Source organism: Capricornis sumatraensis, chromosome X (genome assembly GCF_032405125.1).
Source record: "Capricornis sumatraensis isolate serow.1 chromosome X, serow.2, whole genome shotgun sequence".
NCBI classification, from domain to species: domain Eukaryota; kingdom Metazoa; phylum Chordata; class Mammalia; order Artiodactyla; family Bovidae; genus Capricornis; species Capricornis sumatraensis.
Window position 1 is genome coordinate 34,531,779 of NC_091092.1, and position 21,821 is coordinate 34,553,599.

Genomic DNA, 21,821 nt, shown 5'->3' on the forward strand with positions numbered 1-21,821 from the left:
TAGAAACTAACAGTCTGTTAACAACATTTAAAAGAAAAGTTACTGTGAAGTGAAGTTGCTCAGTCGTGTCCGACTCTTTGTGACCCCATGGACTGTAGCCTGCCAGGCTCCTCCATCCATGGGATTTTCCAGGCAAGAATACCAGAGTGGGTTGCCATTTCCTTCTCCCGGGGATCTTCCCGAGCCAGGGATTGAATCCGGGTCTCCTGCATTACAGGCAGACCAGACTCTACTGTCTAAGCCACCAGGGAATTCCCAAAGTTACTGTATGTGGCATTTAAATCACACACTGCACATGATTTTTTTTTTCCAATTTAAGATTTTACATAACTACCAGAGATAACAGGATAACCACGCCCCTATGTGACTAACAAAATTGACTTTAATCTAGAACACCTATGTCTAAAAGTTTAAAACTTGGAAAGTGACTTCAAAAACCACCAGTTTAAAAAAAAAAATCTAACAAGTATCATGCCAAATAAGTTTCAAAGTACTTTATTAATGCTTCTATCACACAGGAAACTATTCCAAAGAAGAATTAACTAGGTTTTGATAAATGTATTACATATTTTATCCTGTAAGATCAAAAGCTTAAAAACTTTACATTTATAATTAGATTTTACTTGAAAAAGGATTACAGGAAAATTATCATGCCGTATTTAGTCACATTCTGTTAGTACAATCAGTAATATCCTTTCTACTACTACTTACAAGTTAAAGAATCTCACATATATTTATGATGCTTGTGAATAACCTACTGTGAATCTAAGCAGATTTTCAGAGCTTAAGAAACTTTACTATCACAGTGCAACAGATAAAGAAAGGCAGGATACAAAAGGTAGTAAGTCACTCAAGGTCACAAGCTGCATAGTAACCAAGTTGAAACTATATTATCTAATTCTCTGACTCCTAAAACATTTTTTTATGTTACATCAAGGAGGGGAGTGACACCATTCTGTTGCTTTAAATTAAATCACAAATGCAATTTCTATTAGTGACAGTTAATCTAAGACTAGCTGTTTGCAATATTCCAAACACAAATGAACTCAAACCCAAAATGTCCATTGATAGAGGAGTGGAGGTATGAGAAAATGTTGCTGAAAATGTTAAATATTTTAAGAGATTTCTTTTACACTACAAAAGTAACTTAACTATTAAAAAAATTCAATGGTAACCAAACATAAAAGCAATATAAAAATATCTTATTGTCCACTTTTCAATTTTACCTTCATATACTGCTTGAAGATATCTGCAGCTGTATTCATCTCCACCACAGTATATACAATTAGCTTACAAAATGCTGCAAGTAAATTCCTCCTTTTATGCAGAGCTTCAATTTTACTGGCTTCATCCTCCTGCTGACCATCTGGGGGAAAAAGTTTCAAACTTTAATGGCATCTGTATTTTATTTCAGCCATATATATATATATATATAACTTTATTTTTATTTTGGAGAACGTGAAAAATAAAGAAAAAATTTAAATAAAATAAAAATTATAACCACTCAATAGCTTCCTGAATGACCAGCCCATTTATTCCAATAGAAAAAATTTTTGTGATGTCAAATCAGAAGCTGTTTGATGAACATGGAACAGGAACAAGAGGGCTGAGTCAAAGGAACTGATGCTTAATGAAGTCAGGCTAAGCTTGCCTAACATACAAGCACGTCTAACCCATTGATCTACTTCCCTAATAGGATAGTTTGACAACGAGACCTGCATATTCACTATCTGTTGGGTAAGGCTTTTCTTCCCTAGGCGCAGACAACCTTAGAAATTGTCCGATCCCTTCTAAAGATGACCCCACCTCACCTAGAGCCCAATTTCCATTGACAGATACTTCCTTTATACATATTACAGATATTCAGTTGGACTGGCCGAGAAATCATTCTTTTTAAGGGAACTTCACATATTTCTCCGATTAATTATGTGAGATCTTGATATTTGATATTTATCAAAGGGACAAAATTATTTCCAAATTCATAGTTGAGAAAGCCAGATTACAGCCGCCAAGTACTGCCAAAGGATTTTCAATTTGATCCTGTAAATAAAATTGTGATGACGCCTTTTACATAAAAAGCTATGCAAAGAATTTTCCTCTTGACAAATTTTATAAATGAAATTACTTATATCAAAAATATTACATATAAAATAAGAACTCTTTCTAAGAAAGTATTTACTTCACCCTGTCTCTGATAATCCTTGATAACTGCTCGTAAATAAAAACCAAAGGTTGAGACTAGGAATTTAAGACAGACCATCCAAAAAGATTCTGTTATCAAAATTGCCTATTCCAGAATGCCAAAGTCATTTTCTTAGAAACCTAAAATGTACTGTTTATTCTCTTTAAAGAGTACATTGAACATAAAAGCTAACTTTTCTTAATGACTCTGATTATAAATGGATTTCTATACAATATTGTTCCAATCATTGTTTGGTACTGCTCTCAGGAACTGGAGGGATATAAGACTTACTCCCCCTACAGACTAAGTTACTTAGATATTAAGAGTTTTTTTTGAGTCCTTTTGAAAGTTTTGTTCACTTCTTATCAAAAATTAGCTACTTTTTTCTCCTGTAGGGATTAAAGAATGTTAGAAAAGTATCTAATGCACTGGGCCTTTCATAGATGTCAGTTGCCATTATTATTATATGTTGTCAGCGCCTCTAGAAGCATTCCCTATTTTACCCTCCCCTTCTAATCTGATGTGGGCTAACAAATCAAATAACCATGGGTCTACAATATCAGGGGTTAGATGAGCATGAAAAGCAATGGAAACGATCATATGTTGCTGGTAGGATAATAGAATAAAACTACTTTGGAGAATAATTTGGCAACATGTGGTAAAGTTTAAAATGCACATAGACTATATACTCTAGCAATTCCACTCAGGTATACACAAGCACACCTCAGAGATATTGCACGTTTGATTAGACCACCATGAAGTGAATACCACACTAAGATGAGTCACCTGAATTTTTTGGTTTCCTAGTTCATATAAAAGTTATGTTTATACTATACTAAGTCTTACTAAGTATGTAATAGCATTATGTCTAAAACATGTATGTACCTTAATTTAAAAACACTTCAATGCTAATCATCATATAAGCTTTCATGTAAATTGCAATACTAACAACAAAGATCACTGATCACAAATCACCATGATAAATAATGGAAAATTTTGAAATGTGCAAAAATTGCCAAAATATGACATAGAAACATGAAGTGAACAAATGTTGTTGGAAAAATGGCATCCATAGACTTACCTGATGCAAAGTTGTCACAAGCCTTCAATTTGTAAAACTACACATTATCTATGAAAGTGCAATAAAAGGAGGTATGCCTGTACACTAGAAAAGCATCTGCACATGTGCTCAGGAGATAATTATAAGAACATTTTTGCAATATTATTTATAATAGAAAAAAAAATGGAAAAAAAACCTAGATGTTCATCAATATGAAAATGGATAACATGTGGTTAATTCATATCACACAATATTCAGCAGTCAGGATGAATAAACTATAACCACACTGATAAATTTCAAAAATAATGTTAATTCAAAAAACCAAGGTGTAAATTAAATGTTCAACTCGATACCATTTATGTGGAAGCTAGCAACAGAAAATAAACTATATATTCTTAAAAGACACATAAACTCTTGGTAAAATAGAATTAAAATGAAAAGGTACAATAAACACCAAATTCAAGATAGCAGTTATTTCTAGGGAAAAACAATAACGGGATTGGGGAGGGATACAAACAAGGGCTTCTTTTTTATCTATGCTTTATTCCTTTAAAAAACAAATCTGAAACAAGGCAAAATTTAACAAATGCTGGTGGTTGGTCTACATAAATGTGTTATATTTTACTCTTTTCCATAGAACTAGAATACATTTCATTTTTAAAGTATAAATAGAAAAACACAGTCCAAGGAGGTAAAGCAGAGTGTAATTCCAGGAATCTCCCAGAAAATTCAGGAGTATTGGCAAGCTTATTCTCATTCCTGTTTCCTATGGTCTAAATGAATTTGAGGTAGTCTGCAACTAACAAAAGGGTCATAGACAAAAACTGATTTTATATCAGTGTTTGGAATATATGTTTATTGATAGAAGTTTTAAAAACTCCAACACATCTTTTAGGATCCATTTCAGATGTTAGCCTGTTTCAATGGTGTTTTGACTCTGACAGAATAGTAAGAACTTTCTCTAAATGTCCATAACATTTTGTACATATCTCTACTACTTATCAAGTTATATAATAATTATTGCTTTTAGAAATGTCTTTTCTACTTGAATTCTTAAAAGACTATATCTCATTTTTAAAAAATATTCACAGCATCTTAGTATACTACCTGCTGACTAATAAATATCAAATGAATGTCAAAAATAAAGTATAACTAAACCAAGAGCTGAAAGTGAACAGTGGAAAATTCTAGGTATATAAACTTTAGTACATGGATTTTTGATTATCTGTTTTGCCTATTTTGATTTCTCAATCCTGTTCGAGTTAAGTTTGTGATACTTGAGAACAAAATATTGATGTTATATAGCCTTCAGGCTTAACTTCAAATTAAAAACAAACCCAGAAAGAAGTCACCAAATGTTATCTGTTTTTCCACGATTTCTTGTTCAAGTAAGGCATGGTGGTGGTGGTGGTGGTGGTGTAGTCGCCAAGTTGTGTCCGACTCTTACAACCCCATGGACTATATAGCCCGCCAGGCTCCTCTGTCCAAGGGATTCTTCAGGACTATATAGCCTGCCAGGCTCCTCTGTCCAAGGGATTCTTCAGGCAAGAATACTGGAGTGGGTTGCCATTTCCTTCTCCAGGGGATATTCCCCACCCAGGAAACAAACCCGGGTCTCCTGCACTGCAGGCAGATTCTTTACGAACTGAGCTATGAAAGAAGCCCAAGTAAGGCATCTGTGTACCCAATCAGAGTACAAAGAGTAACAATACCGAGGTTCTTCTGACTGTTTACCTGTAACATTCTGTATTGCCCCACACTTTAACGGAAAAACAATGCTATGAAAGTATACAACAAAAATGTCACTTTAACTTTTTTTTTTCTGCTCTAGTTACTTGAATATTGGCATTACCAATAATTAAGGGAAAAATGAAGTAAATTTTATTGATTACCTGCCTACATGCCCAGGCACTACACTAGTCACTTTGCACAATGTAATTAACTCATACAGTTCTGTAGGTAGCTACAAATTAGAAAAACAAACTCACAACTAGTGAGAAACGATATTTCATTGTCTTTATGTTACAAGAAATGAATACAAAATGCAGTGGAAAATGTACCTGCCTTTCACTTTTAAGAATAAAATATGAAATAGTAGTATAACATTTTATACTGTTGCTAAATTTGATTTATGGTAGATACACAAATTTAACAAAAAGATGGCAATAAAATTACCTGCACTGTTATTGTCATCATCCTGTTCAATGAAGACATGATCCAGAATAAAGCTGAGCAACTCAGACTGCAATGAAGAATCGGGGGTGTAAACTAATGGCTCTAACATGTCACGCCCTCCTGACATAATCTGATGGCTGAAGATCATCAAAATATCACACAGAATAGTGAAGGCCTATTATAAAAAAAAAAGGGGGGGGGGACAGCATGCCATAAACCAAAGTTTTTCACAAACTGCCACAAATAACTTACATATTTAACATGGAAATAAAATCCAACTCTCTGCATTTGAAACTCAGTAAAGCAATGGCTATTAAGACTTTCCTAAGACTTTAAGAGTGAAATTTTTGCAACAATAACTACTGATATTTGCACTGTGATCTACTAAATGCAAGGTAATTTCACAAATATTCTTTTTAATTTTCAGTAACTTTTAAGTGATTTGTACAATATGTTAATATCATCAAAACATGCAGTCAGAACTCAATCGCATGTCTTCTGACTCCAAATCCCACACTAAATCACAATGTCTCATGATATACATTCTCAAATATGAATTAATGTATAAACTTGATACCATTCTTTTCTTCCATGGAAGAAAAACACTTAAACCAAGAAGATGGATATCTCCTAGAAGATCTCTTAGAAGAGAGATCACAAAATCTTATTGTCAGCATGTGTGGTGATTAAGTAGAAAAAACATAATAACCAAGTATGGGCCTGCAAACTAATCACCAGGCAAAGCAGATCTTAATAATAGCTTTGCCTTTTTGGAACTAACCACATTTATTTTTTTTTCTCTTATGCTTTTATCTCTTCTTTTGGTCTCTTCCTCTCATTTTACTACTATAAAAATAATTTATACTGATCAGGATATTTGAGTTTACAAATTTTTGCAACATACACAGTAAGTATACAAAGTCATAAGCATGGTGACATTTACTAATTAGGTGAACTGGTAGGTCTTGTGAGCTAACCAGGACATATCCCTGGAGGCTTATAGGAAGACTAATAATACACAGGTTATTTAATAACCAAACAGGTAATCTCCAAGTCTTAAAAAACTGATTATACATAAAGGAGATTACACACAATAACCCATAAAGAATTATGTGAAATAAGGAATATTAAGCTGAATATCTTGGTGGTCTATGAAAATATATCAAGTAATATTTCACGTATTAAGTTTGGATCAGTGTATACTTCATTAAAAGGGCTTCCCAGGTGATGCAGTGGTAAAGAATCCACCTGCCAATGCAGAAGACACAGGTTCGATCCTTGGGTTGGGAAGATCCCCTGGAGGAGGAAATGGCAATCCCCTCTAGTACTCATGCCTGGAAAATCCCATGGACAGAGGACCCTGGTGGGCTACAGTCCATGGCGTCGCAGAGAGTCAGATACGACTGAGCAACTGAGTGCGCCTACATGCATACACACACACACACACGTACTTCATTAAAATCCTATTATAAGATTTTAACTATAAAATAATTTCACTATTGATACCTTCTGAAATTCTATACCTCTTATCAGAATTGTAGAGAAGAAAATTAAAGTCCCAAGTCCTTTATTGTTACAGTTCAAAACTAAATAGGCTCTTGGTCCCAGGATCAGAATTTATTTTACAGATGGGAAAACTACCCATGGCACCAGGTAACAATGCATTTTCAGAATGAGAAAGTTGGCAGGAATGGAATTAAGAGGGCATATGAGGTGGGAAGGTAACACTTTGAAGACAGGAAAGTGATTAAGATTTTTATTTCAGACAAAGTCCACGTAAGAAAAAAAAGCTTTACACAATCAGGACAGGCAGGAATGCCAAGATCTGATAATATTCACAGAGATAACAAAACCGGATGGACCTTTCCCTCCCTGAGGCAGACTTGCTATACCTGTTGCTTTCAGGAATAACTTACATAACTGCATACACCTACTTTGTATATATGGGTTTGTTTACCAAGTGTGGCATAAAGAAACAGTAACACAGAATGACTGCAGTACAAGAGTAATCGATAATGCTCCAAATGGACTTAATATTACTTAATCTATTTTTTGAGCATGGTATATACACAGACAAATACAAGATATTTTTAGTTTGCCCAATTTTAGTATTACTTAAATTTTCTATATTAGTTCAAATATTTGTTCAGGGTTGCTTACAAAAGATTGCTATCTATAGTAGTTACTAACCTGTTCTTTAACAGTAGTATTCACATTGGTCAGGTAATGCTGACATATTTGACAGAATACCCTCATCTGTTTCTTTAAACGCAGCAAGTCCTCCTTGAAAAAAATTTAACAACATCTTAAAATACTGTATTAAAAACTCATTCAGTTTTTAAGATATTTTAAATTACATAAAGAACATCATATACTTAATTGTGCTAACTTTTTACATTAGATTTAAATTCTTCCTTAGCATTTATCAAAAAGAAAAACAAAAACCACTTTAAAATTCTCAACAAATTGTACCTTAAAAATACCAAGTATATTAATGGATAAAATCCTAAATGATCTTTAGAATGAGAAAAAACGTATATGACTATATATGGCTATTCACATAAATCCACTGCTTCAGAATGTTTAACAGGATTTACACTCCATCCTTGCTTTCTAATTAGATGGCTGGCCAAGTGATGAATGGAATAAATTAAATGATTTTTAAAAAGGGGACAGTATCTTTCATTTCTAGGATACTGATTGTGCTTTTAAAAACAGACAGAGGCCTAACAAAAATTAGTTTCATGGTATTACTCCACTTAAGGAAAACAAAAACAACTTAAGTCTCTAGTAAACCTAAGGATGAATCTTTTTCTAGATTTTTTTAAAGAAGTTTTTCTTTTTATAGATATTTACCAGTTAATTTAAAATAGAAAAATACTCTATAAAGATCATCCACACTAATTTATTTGAGGCATTACCTTTGCCCATCTTCTGATACTGAATGCCAAACAACAGAATATCAGTACACATTCAGTGTATGTAATAGACAAGTTGAAATAACAGATTTAACTTGGAGATCGCTTTGGTAAAGAAAACTCAACCAAGTTCAGCATAATAATTTTGCACATAATAACCTTCATTTTTACCCTTTTTTCCCCCTCTACTAAATGTGCTACCTTTTTCCCATGTTAATTTTTAACTCAATGCTTTTGATTTAGGTGAGCAATCATATCTGCTAATACATAGTCACTGGACCTACTACAAGTTTGATATTGAATTAAATAAAGTTTCTGAGTGTCTGACAAAAAGTACACTATTTTAACAGTACTATATTGTTTTTTGCAAGAGGCAAATATCCATTTGTAGATATAACAGCATCATATACTTAAAAACCTCAAAAAAATTCTAAAGTTATTCTGTGATTTTATGTGAAACAAACTTATCGAGAGGATTCCTTCTTAAGGAAAATAACTACAAACAACTAATTCTACACCTTACAGAAATCACTTAATGTTTATAAAAATGTGCTCAAATAATATTTAAGGCAACATCTACTGCAACAAATATGATGTTTAAGTTTCTAATTTACAAATGAGAAAGTACTGTTCAGTTCAATTACTAAACACTTCAATGATTACAATTATGGATAAAATGTTGAAAGTTCTATGACCTAGTAGCTGGCATACTGCACTCAACCACAAAGTGATATTTTATGAATTTGGAACATCAGTAGAGAGATCTGAGTATGAATAAGATGATCTCCAAACAATACCAAGGTATAAGATCTAGGGATAGGTAGCTTGTAATAATTAACTTATGGAATCCAATAGCTGTATCTGTATGTTTTGAAGGTTCTTGGTCATGATTTACAAAATCTATAGTTCTTCATGCATCCAGAACTTTTGAGAATGATGTGGAAATCCATAAATTATGCCACCTACAAATGTGACTTTTTATTTTAAAACCATTCTCTAAACAAATGTTAAATATTCTTTCACGGAATAGATATCAAACTACAAGTAACTATTTTTAAAAATATACATGCCTAAATAAAAGATAAGCAAGACTTTATTGAAATAATCGGTTTTATGTTTAAGTTTGCTGAAAACTTAGTAATATTTAATAAAGACGCCACTGAACCACCACAAACCTTCGTAGAGCTGCTTTCAGTTATCTTTGCAAGCTGCCAAAGGATTACATAGTGAGTACACTGCAGTGCGTGAATAACAATCTATAAAGGAACAAAAAGAACACAATTAAAATTTAAAAGTCACATATCTTCATTCTCAAAGTGAAATATATAACTTGTAAATAAATAAAAACCTGTTCAGGCATGTCTCCGTTTTCAATTCCGGTTTTCAATAGTTTGTAATTACAAGCAAACAAATCCCACTTTGAAAGATCATGGGCACTGTAAAAAAAGAATTAAGTTATATTAAAAATTTAAGCTTTATCACATCTGTTCTGGACTTGACTGCTAACAGAATACTGTTAAAGTAAAATATAGTAAACTTCCTAACATGTACCCACAAGAACAAAAAAATGTGTACTTTAAAAAAGTATATTAGTTGAAAATTTTTTTGTTTCTCAAAGTATGACTCCAAACACTGTTTTCTGAAAAGCACAAGAAATCCAGCAAGAATTCTGACATTATAATCCCAAAACATGTAAGTTGGTTCTGATTTTGATAGTTTTAAAAAATCAGAAACTTTAAGATTCAACTTACTTATGGAAAGCAGTGATTCGCTTCAATGTTGACAATACCTGATATGCATCATCTTCATCAGGTTCTTCGCCCTATAAATGTTAATTATACCATATTAAACATTAATAATTACAAAAGTGAAAAATCTTAAGCTATTACATTTATGATACCATCCTAAAAAGAAAGAATAACATAAAGATCACAGTAATATCTTTTTCGACCCACCTCCCAGAATAATGAAAATAAAAACAAAAATAAACAAAGGAGACCTATTTAAACTCAAAAGCTTTTTTGTAGCAAAGGAAACAATAAACAAAACACCACCAACAGACTGGAGAAAATATTTGCAAATAATGTGATCAACAAGGTGTTAGTCTCCAAAATTACAAACAGCTCATGATGTTTAACATCATCAAAACAAACAACTGAATCAAAAAACAGGCAGAAGAACTAAATAGACATTTCTCCAAAGAAGACATACAGATGGCCAAGAGGCACATGAAAAGATTCTCAACATTGTTAATTATTAAGAGGAACGCAAATCAAAACTATAATGAGGTATCACTTCACCTCAGTCAAAATGGTTACCACCAAAAAATCTATAAAACAATACATGCTGGAGAGGGTGTGGAGAAGGGAATCTTTGTGGGAACTCTTTCTGGGACAAAACCTGGTATAGCCACTATGGAGAACAGTAAGAAAGATCCTTAAAAAACTAAAAGTAGAGCTACCATATGATCTAGCAATCCCACTCCTGGGAAGGTACCCAGAGAAAAACATGGTCCGAAAGGATATATGCACCCCAATGTTCGTTGCAGCACTGTTAACAGTAGCCAAGACACAGAAGCAACCTAAATGTCCATCAGACAGAGGAATGGATAAAGAACATGTGGTACATATATACAATGGAATATTACTCAGCCATTAAAAAGAATGAAGTGATGCCATTTACAGCAACATGGATGGACCTAGAGATAGTCATGCTGAGTAAAGTAAGTCAGAGAAGGAGAAATACATGACATCTCTTATGTACAGAATCTTAAAAGAAATGATACAAATGAACTTACTTACAGAACAGAAACAGACTTAAAGAACAAACTTATGATTGCCAGGTGGGAGAAGGATGGAGGGAAAGGATAGGTAGGGAGTTTGGGATGGACAGGTACACACTGCTATATTTAAAATGGCTAACTGTATAGGTTCTACTGGATAGCACATGGAACTCTGCTCAATGTTATGTGGCAGCATGGGTGGGAAAGGAGTTTGGAGGGAGAATGAATACATGTAAATGTATGCCTAAGTCTCTTTGTTGTCCACCTAAAACTAACACATCATTGTTAATCAGCTACATTCCAATATAAACCCTTTTTTTTTTTAAAAAAAAGAATCATATACAGCCGAGGGTAGTCATTAAAATTAACTAAAAATGTAATCATCATACATCAACATATTTACACAAACTTCCAATTAAGCAAAACTTAGTAAGCATGAAATGTTACACAGAGAAATAAGAAAGTTTAAGAACTAATTGTTAAACAAAATACTGGAAATTACAAAAATCCATATCATTTTCGCAGCATTTATGACAAAAGTGATGTGGAAAAACCTAAATGCAATAATCTGAGAATCATGAGTTTTTACTTTATGCAAATCAACTAAACTGTTGAGTATATCTTTCCAGAAAAAATAAAAACCACAATAAAAATATAAGTGTATTTGAATATCATGCTTAAGCCTCTTTGGAAATAGAACTGAACAATGAAACACCAAAATGAACAGTTTCTGTAATTTATCAAGGCTTTATAATATCAAAGATCATAAATAAATCAACTTCCAAACCATTAAGAAATAACCCAATTTTTGAGGTTACATGGAAACAATCTAGCTCGACTTTTCTGTTCCCTGTTCCCTAACAGCCTCCTGTTCAACTAAACCCTGGAAAACTTTCCAGATCATTCTTTAAATTAGAAAAAAGGGAAAGGTGTTAATTTTGCCTTCACCATCTCTTAAGTTACAGATTCTTGCCACCTCCCTCTCTTGGTGGAGAAAAAACAGAATCATAGAACAGAAAGTCTGAATGTCTTTTCAGCATACTACTAAGGACTATCACTACTAAGGACTGACCTGGTTATGGAGAGGGTAGGGGTGGGTGGGGCCACAGTGGGGGACAACTGACTAAATACTTGTAATACATACCTCTTGAAGAAAATCTTCAAGAAGCCGGTTAAATTTATCTGCCAACTCATCTATCAGTTGACTTCTTGAAATATCTACTCTGTTGAAAATTGTGAACTCTTCATTACAGAGTGCATGGTAAGTTTTAGAACATGCTTCCAAAACATCTGTATCTGTGTGCTTCTCTACAATATTCCGGATCTGTCGTAATAAGGCATCCAAATGCTGCAAAATCAAAGTTTCTTCATTAAAACTAAGGCATGTATGATGACAGGCATAAAATGACTGCACAACTGGGGTGAAAAGCTTCAAATACAGTAACTTTACAACAGTAGCACACACATTTTAAGTTTTTCTAGCCAAAAAATGCACTAACCCACCCAAACTTATTTCCCCTACTTCAACAGGAATAATATTATCTATCTCACAGGGCTTTGGTAGGATGCTAATACATATAAATATATATGTTCCTGGAACACAGTGAATACATTCAATGAATGTCAGCTGTTTCATTTTGCAATTGTTCTTATCCAGTTACACCAATCTCCAGAAACGGTCAGTGACATAGTAACATAACGTCTAGGAAGGAGGGTATTGCTATCAACATGAATCAAAGGGAAACCTCATTAATGCCATTCTCTAAATCCAACTTATCTAAAATATGTAAGGCATACAATATATAGGCTTCCTTTATATTAAATGCTATTAAAAACATATTTCAAAAAATATAAATAAGCAATATGATGGGATGAACTATATTAACAATTTTTCTTCAAGGTTTATTACACACAGAAACACCCTACCTTTTCTAATCGTCCAGTGGTATATATTTCCAAATCAAAGTACTGCGGCAACTGCAACAAGTTAGTCACCTTTTCAGCATCTATAGAGTACTTTGAAATAAAAAAAAATCATGTCAAAAACATCGCAATAACGGTAAGGAAATATTATGATAAGTAGAAAATTCTGTATGGCATTTCCAAACAAAACCTGTAATTTCTTAACAACACTCTTGATACCAACACAAACTTACCTTAGCTAATAACTGAGGAAGGGCCACAGCAAAAAGTTCAGTGATTTTTGTCCTGTCATCCAACTGGGTCTTCTTCTCCTTTGCTGTAAGCACCTAAGGAAACACAACAAAGTTTCCAAGTATTTATTAATAAGCCCATTGACACTGTTAGGTGCCCAAGGTTAAATATTCAAAATAAGTAATAAAATGACATTTTAAATGATGGATACAAAAATTTCTACTATAAAACTTGAAACCCCGAAGTAACAAAGAGAATAGCCTGCACATTATCTTTTTAAAAAACTTTGAATAGTTCTAGAGACAAAATCAATACCAAATTAGACTAACCTACCCTAACTCTGGATGAAAAGAAAAGCAGCTAGAAAATACAGTTTATTATTTTATATAGTCATGGAAGTGAGTACGATTTCAGTCAACTGTAAATTGTGCCATGATCCATGGGTTATGAATTCAATATAATTAACTACTAGTAATTAAAAAAGAACAACAACAAAAAAAGAGAATTGAATGCATCATGTAAGTTGCAATATTGTAACTTATATAACTGCTTCATTTATATACAAAAACACATATATAGATGTGTACTAGGTCACAATATAAAAATTACTTTTGTGCTTCACAAAGTTTGAAAGCCTGTGCAACTGTTGGTCTACAATACATTCGAACTTTGAAACAACGCATTAAAATTTAGTCCCAGGAAACAGAAATTTCCCCCATTTTAATGAATGATGCTCTTACTTTTATTTAAAGAAAGTAAATCTGTAAATAAATCAAAACGGACAAATACACCATTCTAAAATGATGCGCAGCAAGCAATCTTTACAGGGACTGACAATCACTGTAGTAAACTAATAAAGTATCTTACAGAAGGAATGCAGACTTCCCAAACTGCTAATGCTTTAAAATTTACTTCTAACATATTTATAAGCAAAGATCACCTAAAAAATAAAATTTAAGATTAAAAAATTTGATTATATAGCTACAAATAAGAACTTAAAAAAAGATATTAAAAAAGAGACATATAATTTAGAACACTGAAAATATGTTGGCGTACCCTTTTTCCTGTCCCTCTCCCCACAGGAGGATGACATTCAGCAGCTTGTCTAATGGTACAAAGCATTATTTCAATCAGAGCACTTTCTTGTCTGTCTGTTAGCGCTGGGAAAAAAATAATCAGAAAGAGTTAACCTATCTTTTTCTCTATATGCCATTTATAATCATTACATAACAGTTCTTGTGCCTGTGACAGAATATGACCTAATGTACTAAAGAAAATCCTATTACTATATCACAAAAAGGATCAGAACAAGCTAAAACTTACTAAACATTATAAATCTGTAAACCACCAGTCCACAATATGAGAAATGAAAATATGAACAGATGCAAAAAAATAAAATGCAATAAAACATCACAAATATTGGCAGGAACTATGCCTTTCTAATATTCATGTATATGAAAACAAAATTACCCAAAGACTTTGAATCATCTATTTTAATGCTAAACTGGAATAAGTAAAATCTGTTTTCAAAATTACCTAGACAATAAAAATACCATAATTAAACATCCTTACCTTCCTCTCCACTAAGTGGCTCCTCCAGCAACAAGCTATTCATACATTCCCAGTCTTTGAGCAGCTCAGTAGCACAGTCCCACATGCTATCCACAAGGTATGCTGCATGCTCATGTAACTAAAATTTAAAAAGAACAATGTGCTCTTAGACAAATACCATACTGCTAAGTCGCTTCAGTCGTGTCCGACTCTGTGCGACCCCATAGACAGCAGCTCACCAGGCTCCCCCGTCCCTGGGATTCTCCAGGCAAGAATACTGGAGTGGGTTGCCATTTCCTTCTCCAATGCAAATACCATACTAGCCTTAATCAAAAGAATGGAAGCTTTGTTGGCACCATACACAAACTCAAACAACAATGTTTTTTAATGTCAAGTGGAAGAAACGAAAGAGAAGAATTGCCTTAGCTTGCTAAGTGTAAGTAAACACTGTTAGGTATTACCATTTCTCATGATAATCATTAATATGAAAATTGTTTTTGAAGAGATTATATGCATGCATTTAGTTATTACCTGACTCAAAACAGTCATCCCGTGTGAGGTCTCAGCCACGGAGTGGACGCACTCCCTGGGACCCTTTCCCAATTGGGCCTCCAGATGCGCTGTGACACGGGACTTTCAAGCACTATTTAAGTCTGAATGTTGGTCAAAACCCAATTTGGTGATGTACTTTCTGCTCTATTTCTCTTTTTTTTAATGTTAGTATATTGAAAGTAAGCTAGGTAATTCTTTCATAAATATCTGTATTATTTATTTGTACATAACAAGTGACTTATTTTGTTAACAAATCCTTTGAACCTAAAATGAAAGTGTAAACTTTCTGCAAAACATTAATTGGTGCTGTTAGCAGGATTTGTGAGACAAAATGCCTCTCTTTAAGGGAAAAAAGAGATTAAGGTTGATGAAGTTTTTATTCCTAGATTGGAAGATTCACCTTATTGCTCGTTAGCTGGTGAATGGGATTCACTGAACTGTGTGAGAATTGGAACCTTAAATTTTGCGGCTTGTGCTGATTGAGAATGGTTAAGAATGTGCCGCGCTAGGTGAAAGGCTGGATGGTCCTCTCCCTAGCGTAAGGTACATGAATTTAACTTAAAATTGTCTAACGAGTTAGACATAATTGGAAAAAGAATTATGTGATTTTTGAGGACGACTGTCCATGTTACAATGCCAAAATTATATTTTAGTTGATCAAATAAATCACTAAGTCGGCTCTCCCAGTGTCCCCCACTCCCCTTTCTCCTTTCTTTGCCCTGTTGCTGCCTTACACCCCTCCATCTGCCTCTGTCTCCCTCTCCATCAGCTAATCCCCTTCTAACTTTTCCTATCTATCAGTGGGGGGAGGGGAAGCCCAACTTCTTCCACTCCTTCTGCACATTAGCAATTTTTTTTTCCTGCCCTGTCCAGAGTCAACTTGAGCACTACTTGGTCAATATTTTAGCTATAAAGCTATGGCTACAGAAACAAAAGATTGCCGGGAGAAATATCAATAACCTCAGATATGCAGATGACACCACCCTTATGGCAGAAAGCGAAGAACTATAAGAGCCTCTTGATAAAAGTGAAACAGGAGAGTGAAAACGTTGGCTTAAAGCTCAACATTCAGAAAACGAAGATCATGGCATCTGGTCCCATCACTTCATGGGAAATAGATCGGGAAACAGTGGAAACAGTGTCAGACTTTATTTATTTATTTTTTTTTGAGCTCCAAAATCACTGCAGATGGTGATTGCAGCCATGAAATTAAAAGACGCTTACTCCTTGAAAGGAAAGTTATGACCAACCTAGATAGCATATTCAAAAGCAGAGACATTACTCTGCCAACAAAGTCCGTCTAATCAAGGCTATGGTTTTTCCAGTGGCCATGTATGGATGTGAGAGTTGGACTATAAAGAAAGCTGAGTGCCAAAGTATTGATGCTTTTGAATTGTGGTGATGGAGAAGACTCTTGAGAATTCCTTGTACTTCAAGGAGATCCAACCAATTCATCCTAAAGGAAATCAGTCCTGAATATTCATTGGAAGGATTGGTGCTGAAGCTGAAACTCCAATACCTTGGCCACCTGATGTGAAGAACTGACTCACTGGAAAAAACCCTGATGCTGGGAAAGATTGAGGGCAGGAAGAGAAGCAGACGACAGAGGATGAGATGGTTGGATGGCATCACCGACTCAATGGACATGAGTTTGAGTAAACTTGGGGAGTTGGTGATGGACAGGGAGGCCTGGAGTGCTGTAGTCCATGGGGTCACGAACAGTTGGACTCAACTGAACTGAACAGAAAGGCAAGATGACTTTTTTGGCACAGGATGGCCATGGTATTCTTTAGACTCTGGAGAAAACTGGTTAAAATAATTTTTTTTTTCCTTTGAAACTGCAAAACCAGTTCTTTTTACATATGCAATTTAAAACAGCTAGCTTTTTACAAAGGCCTGCCTAGGAAAAAGCTTGAAGTTAACCTTTGCCCGGGCTTTCCAGATGGTACTAGTGGTAAAGAATCTGTCTGCTAATGCAGGAGCTGCAAGAGACACGGGTTCAATCCCTGGATTTGGAAGATCCCCTCAAGGATTCCCCTGGGCAGAGGAATTTAACTTACAACTGGAGCCCTGGTAGGCTACAGTCCATGGGGTCACGAAGAGTTTGAGAGGACTGAAGCAATTTAGGATGGCACACAACCTACGCCATGTCCTTGAAATACAGAGCCCAATTTGCCGGAGACCTCCGCTTTGGGCAAATGGAAATTTCAAGCCAAGATTAAAAGATAAATAAATAAAGGGAAAGAGAGAAAAGAGTAAAAGAGACATTTTAAATCTCAAGTGGAAAACTATGAGATCCTCTGTCTGTCTATCTGGATTTATCTATGTCTCAGTGTGTGTCTTTGTTTTTGGATAATATGAGGTTAGTTTGTAAATGAGCTCTAATTCAACTGGCTTAAAGAAAAGCAAGCGCTTACAAATCAATTACAAGAGAAATTAACCTAAGTGAATTTCAGCTTCACGTGAACTGCGACATATTCAATATTAAATATCTAGTATTAATGCTTGTTTGCAAATCTAATTAAGACACGTCTGAGTCATCAACATTGTGTAATACTTTTACTGTGCCTAGGTTTAATGCAAGCTAAATTTGTCAACAAGGAAAGTAAGTCAAGTGAAGAAACTTTTTTTAAAAAAAATCAAAAACAGAAATGGAACAAGAGCTTTTAGATAAACTCTATTAAAACTAATTATACTTAAGGAACGGCTATCTAAAATAGTCTCTCCAGATAGGGGTAACTTGAATTTCTATGCTTGTGCTAAACTAAGTGATAAACATTTATTGAAATTTTTCCAAAATTCATTTCATTTCCAAATAAAATAAAATTTTGAAACATTAATTACTGAACACCAACTTTCTCTTACGGAGAAACTAAAGAGATTTTGGACCGTTAATGAATATGTTTGGTGCCATCCTGAGATGCTGTCTATAAGAAAGCAAATGCTTTCAGAAATTAAAACTGGTACTTATGTTCACCAATATACAGAATGCTAATATTAAGGGCAGTTCATGGTCAGTTAGGGAAAATAGGTTAAAAAAAAAGAAAGAAAGAAAGAAAAAAGGTATGAGAAATGAAATGACATTTTATTAAGAAAAAAGAAAGTAGGTCTGACTTACAGGTGGCTGTTTCTAAAAAAACAAAGTAATTAAGAAAAAGAGAGAGAGAGAGGCTTTATGAAAAGTGGACCCCAAGAAAAGAGTTTTGCATATAATACAAGTTTTCTTGAGATGTTGAACTGCCTTTGATAATAGATTTTAAGTTTCTTTACTTACATGGGAAATACTGTTGGAGGGGTGATAAATCTTCTCAGGTTATACTGTATGGTTGATATTACTACTATAGATATTCTGAAATTATGTGGAATTCATAAAGATATGATATGTCCTGATAAAATGTTGTCAATTACAATTTTAGTTATCATATTTAAGTGTTACACATCACACCAATGACCAGATTGCTTTGTCAACTGTAATACAATCAGATTTTAAACATGCCTTCAATGGTTTCACCCCAATGCCTTTGAAAGAATACTGCTACTTCTTCAAAATTTATGGAAAAGGCTCTTCTAATATTAACCAGATAAACAAATTTTATTATTAACAGTAAGCTGGTACCATTCTAAAGGAGATCAACCCTGGGATTTCTTTGGAAGGAATGATGCTAAAGCTGAAACTCTAGTACTTTGGCCACCTCATGCGAAGAGTTGACTCATTGGAAAAGACTCTGATGCTGGGAGGGATTGGGGGCAGGAGGAGAAGGGGACGACAGAGGATGAGATGGCTGGATGGCATCACTGACTCAATGGACATGAGTCTGAGTGAACTCCGGGAGTTGGTGATGGACAGGGAGGCCTGGCGTGCTGTGATTCATGGGGTCGCAAAGAGTCGGACACGACTAAGCAACTGAACTGAACTGAACTGAACTGAACTGAAGCTGGTACCAAACTGGTATTTGGTTTTCTCTCTTTGTTAAGAGAACAAAGTTTTCTTAGAATATGGCTTTTGACAAGAGATTGTGAATTTCTTTGCCTTTAAGTGATTTATATTTGTTTTTAAAGTCTTTTGTTATTTTGGTAAAGTAAGTAAGCATTCTCTATGAAGATTATGGTACATGTAGATAAAGCTTCTTCTGCTTCTACAAAATTAACCCCTTCCTGTCAAACTACTGCTATCCTGATGCCCTTAAAACATGGCAAATAGTCTACTCCTAAATTGGGGAATTTAAAATGGGTAAGCAACAGCTGTAAATCAAACAGTCAGGGCTATGGGAAATCCAAGACTGCCACTTGGCTTTTCCAGGCTCCCTGACAAACGTCATTTTTATTTGATGGGATAAAGCATTCCCTGGCTGCAAGATTAATGCCCTCACAATGAAAAATGTTTATGTTTCACTGAACATTAAATCTTAGTTTTGTTCCTCACTTCTGAGATAGTTCCTTGTTGTTATATTACTAAAAATTTAATTAAGTTGTTAAAAGGACACTCTAATTTTGTTTCTAATGCTTGTATCAGCAGTCAAGCTTCAGATAAAGATTAAATGCTCCATGATGTACAACCAGGGGATTAACACCTGGATATAACCATTTAACTAAGTTAGATGACCTCGGGTACACTGAGCTATACTGAATGAAAGTTCCTGACTTAAATTCTTGCTTGTGACCTTACTAATAACTGCTAGTTGTATTATTTTCTATGTTGCCTGTTTCACAAAATTGTTGTCTTTTACATTTCCAAGTATGTGACTGAGCCAATGATAAAATAATGATATGTACAGTTCCACAGAACTTAGTATCTGAGGGGGAATAGTTCCAAGACCACTCATAGATTTTCCAAGGATGCTCAAGTTAATGGTATAAAGTGAAGTGAAAGTGAAAGTCACTCAGTCGTACCCGCCTCTTTGCAGACAGGCCAGAATTCTCCAGGCCAGAATACTGGAGTGGGTAACCTTTCCCTTCTCCAGGGGATCTTCCCAACCCAAGGATCAAACCCAGGTCTCCCACATTGCAGGCACATTCTTTACCAGCTGAGCCACAAAGGAAACCCAATGATATAAAATGGTATAGTATTTACACATAACCTATTCTCATCCTTTCATATACTTTAAATCAACTCTAGATAACTTATAATACGTAATACAATGCAAATACTATGTGAATAGTTGACAGTACATGGCAAATTCAAGTTTGGCTTTTTCAAACTTCTGGAATTAAAAAAAAATATTTTCAATCCACTATTGGTTGAATCCCCTGCTGGCTGAATCTGTGCACAGATGGGGGGCTGGCAATTGTATTACATAAGTGAACTACTCTCAGTTACAAAATATACTACAAATATATTGTAACATAATGGGAGTGGTAATGATTATGTAAAGCATAAAATACATGATTACTTATCAATTCACTGACTTCCCTGGTGGCTCAGATGGTAAAAGCATCTGCCTACAATGCGGAAGACCTGGGTTCGATCCCTGAGTAGGGAAGATCCCCGGGAGAAAGAAATGGCAATCAACTCCAGTACTCTTGCCTGGAAAATCCCATGGATGGAGGAGCCTGATAGGCTACAGACCATGGGGTCGCAAAGTCGGACACAACTGAGTGACTTCACTTTCACTTTATCAATTCACTATATAAGTAAATCATTTCTCTTCAGTGTGTGAAGCTTTAAAGGGCCCTACAGCTATCCAACACATTTTAGGAGACAAACATTACCATGATACCAAAACCCATCAAAGACATTAAACTTTAAAATACACACACATACCAACACATTGCATGAACATGGAGAAAACATTCTAAAAAAAATCAGTAAACTGAAACCAACAATATGTAAAAAGGATAACAGATTACAACTAAGTAGAAGTTAGGTTATCCTAGGAATGCAAGGTTGAGTCAACATTCAAAAAACCATCAATATAATTCGCCACATTAATGTAATGAAAGATACAATAAAGGATAAAGAAAAAGCACTGGACAGAAGTCAACATCCACTCATGATAAAACTTCTCAGCACCCACACACTTATGGACAATCAATCTTTGACAAATGAGAATTGAATATACAATGGAAAAAAGACAGTCTCTTCAGCAAGTGGTGTTGGGAAAGCTGGACAGCCTCAAGTAAACCAAAGAAGCTAGAAAACACCCTCTTACCACACACAGAAATAAACTCAAAATGGCTCAAAGACTTAAATGTAAGACAGGACAACATAAAATTCCCAGAAGAAAACATTATCTGACATAAATCATAGCAATCTTAGGTCAACCTCTCAAGGCAAAAGAAATAAAAACAAACAAATGCAACCTAGTCAAACTTATAAGCTTTTACACAGCAAAGGAAAGCATAAACAAAATGAAAAAAATAACCTAATGACCAGGAGAAAACATTTGCAAACAATGTGATGGACAAGGGCTTAATTGACAGAATATACAAACAATTCATACAACTCAA

General features: G+C 34.5%; 1 protein-coding gene across 2 annotated transcripts in view; it reads right to left on the bottom strand.

The window, feature by feature from the left end:
* Positions 1 to 21,821, bottom strand: part of STAG2 (STAG2 cohesin complex component) — a 79,005-nt gene that overhangs the window by 22,113 nt on the left and 35,071 nt on the right. For both annotated transcript variants that reach the window (XM_068962638.1, XM_068962637.1), the window contains exons 14-24: positions 14,844 to 14,961; positions 14,328 to 14,431; positions 13,274 to 13,366; positions 13,044 to 13,133; positions 12,262 to 12,465; positions 10,087 to 10,157; positions 9,684 to 9,771; positions 9,511 to 9,591; positions 7,608 to 7,700; positions 5,418 to 5,592; positions 1,227 to 1,366 (exon numbers count right to left, since the gene is read on the bottom strand). In XM_068962638.1, the coding sequence (XP_068818739.1) occupies positions 1,227 to 1,366; positions 5,418 to 5,592; positions 7,608 to 7,700; positions 9,511 to 9,591; positions 9,684 to 9,771; positions 10,087 to 10,157; positions 12,262 to 12,465; positions 13,044 to 13,133; positions 13,274 to 13,366; positions 14,328 to 14,431; positions 14,844 to 14,961 (1,257 nt within the window). The remainder of the gene's footprint in view (positions 1 to 1,226; positions 1,367 to 5,417; positions 5,593 to 7,607; positions 7,701 to 9,510; positions 9,592 to 9,683; positions 9,772 to 10,086; positions 10,158 to 12,261; positions 12,466 to 13,043; positions 13,134 to 13,273; positions 13,367 to 14,327; positions 14,432 to 14,843; positions 14,962 to 21,821) is intronic.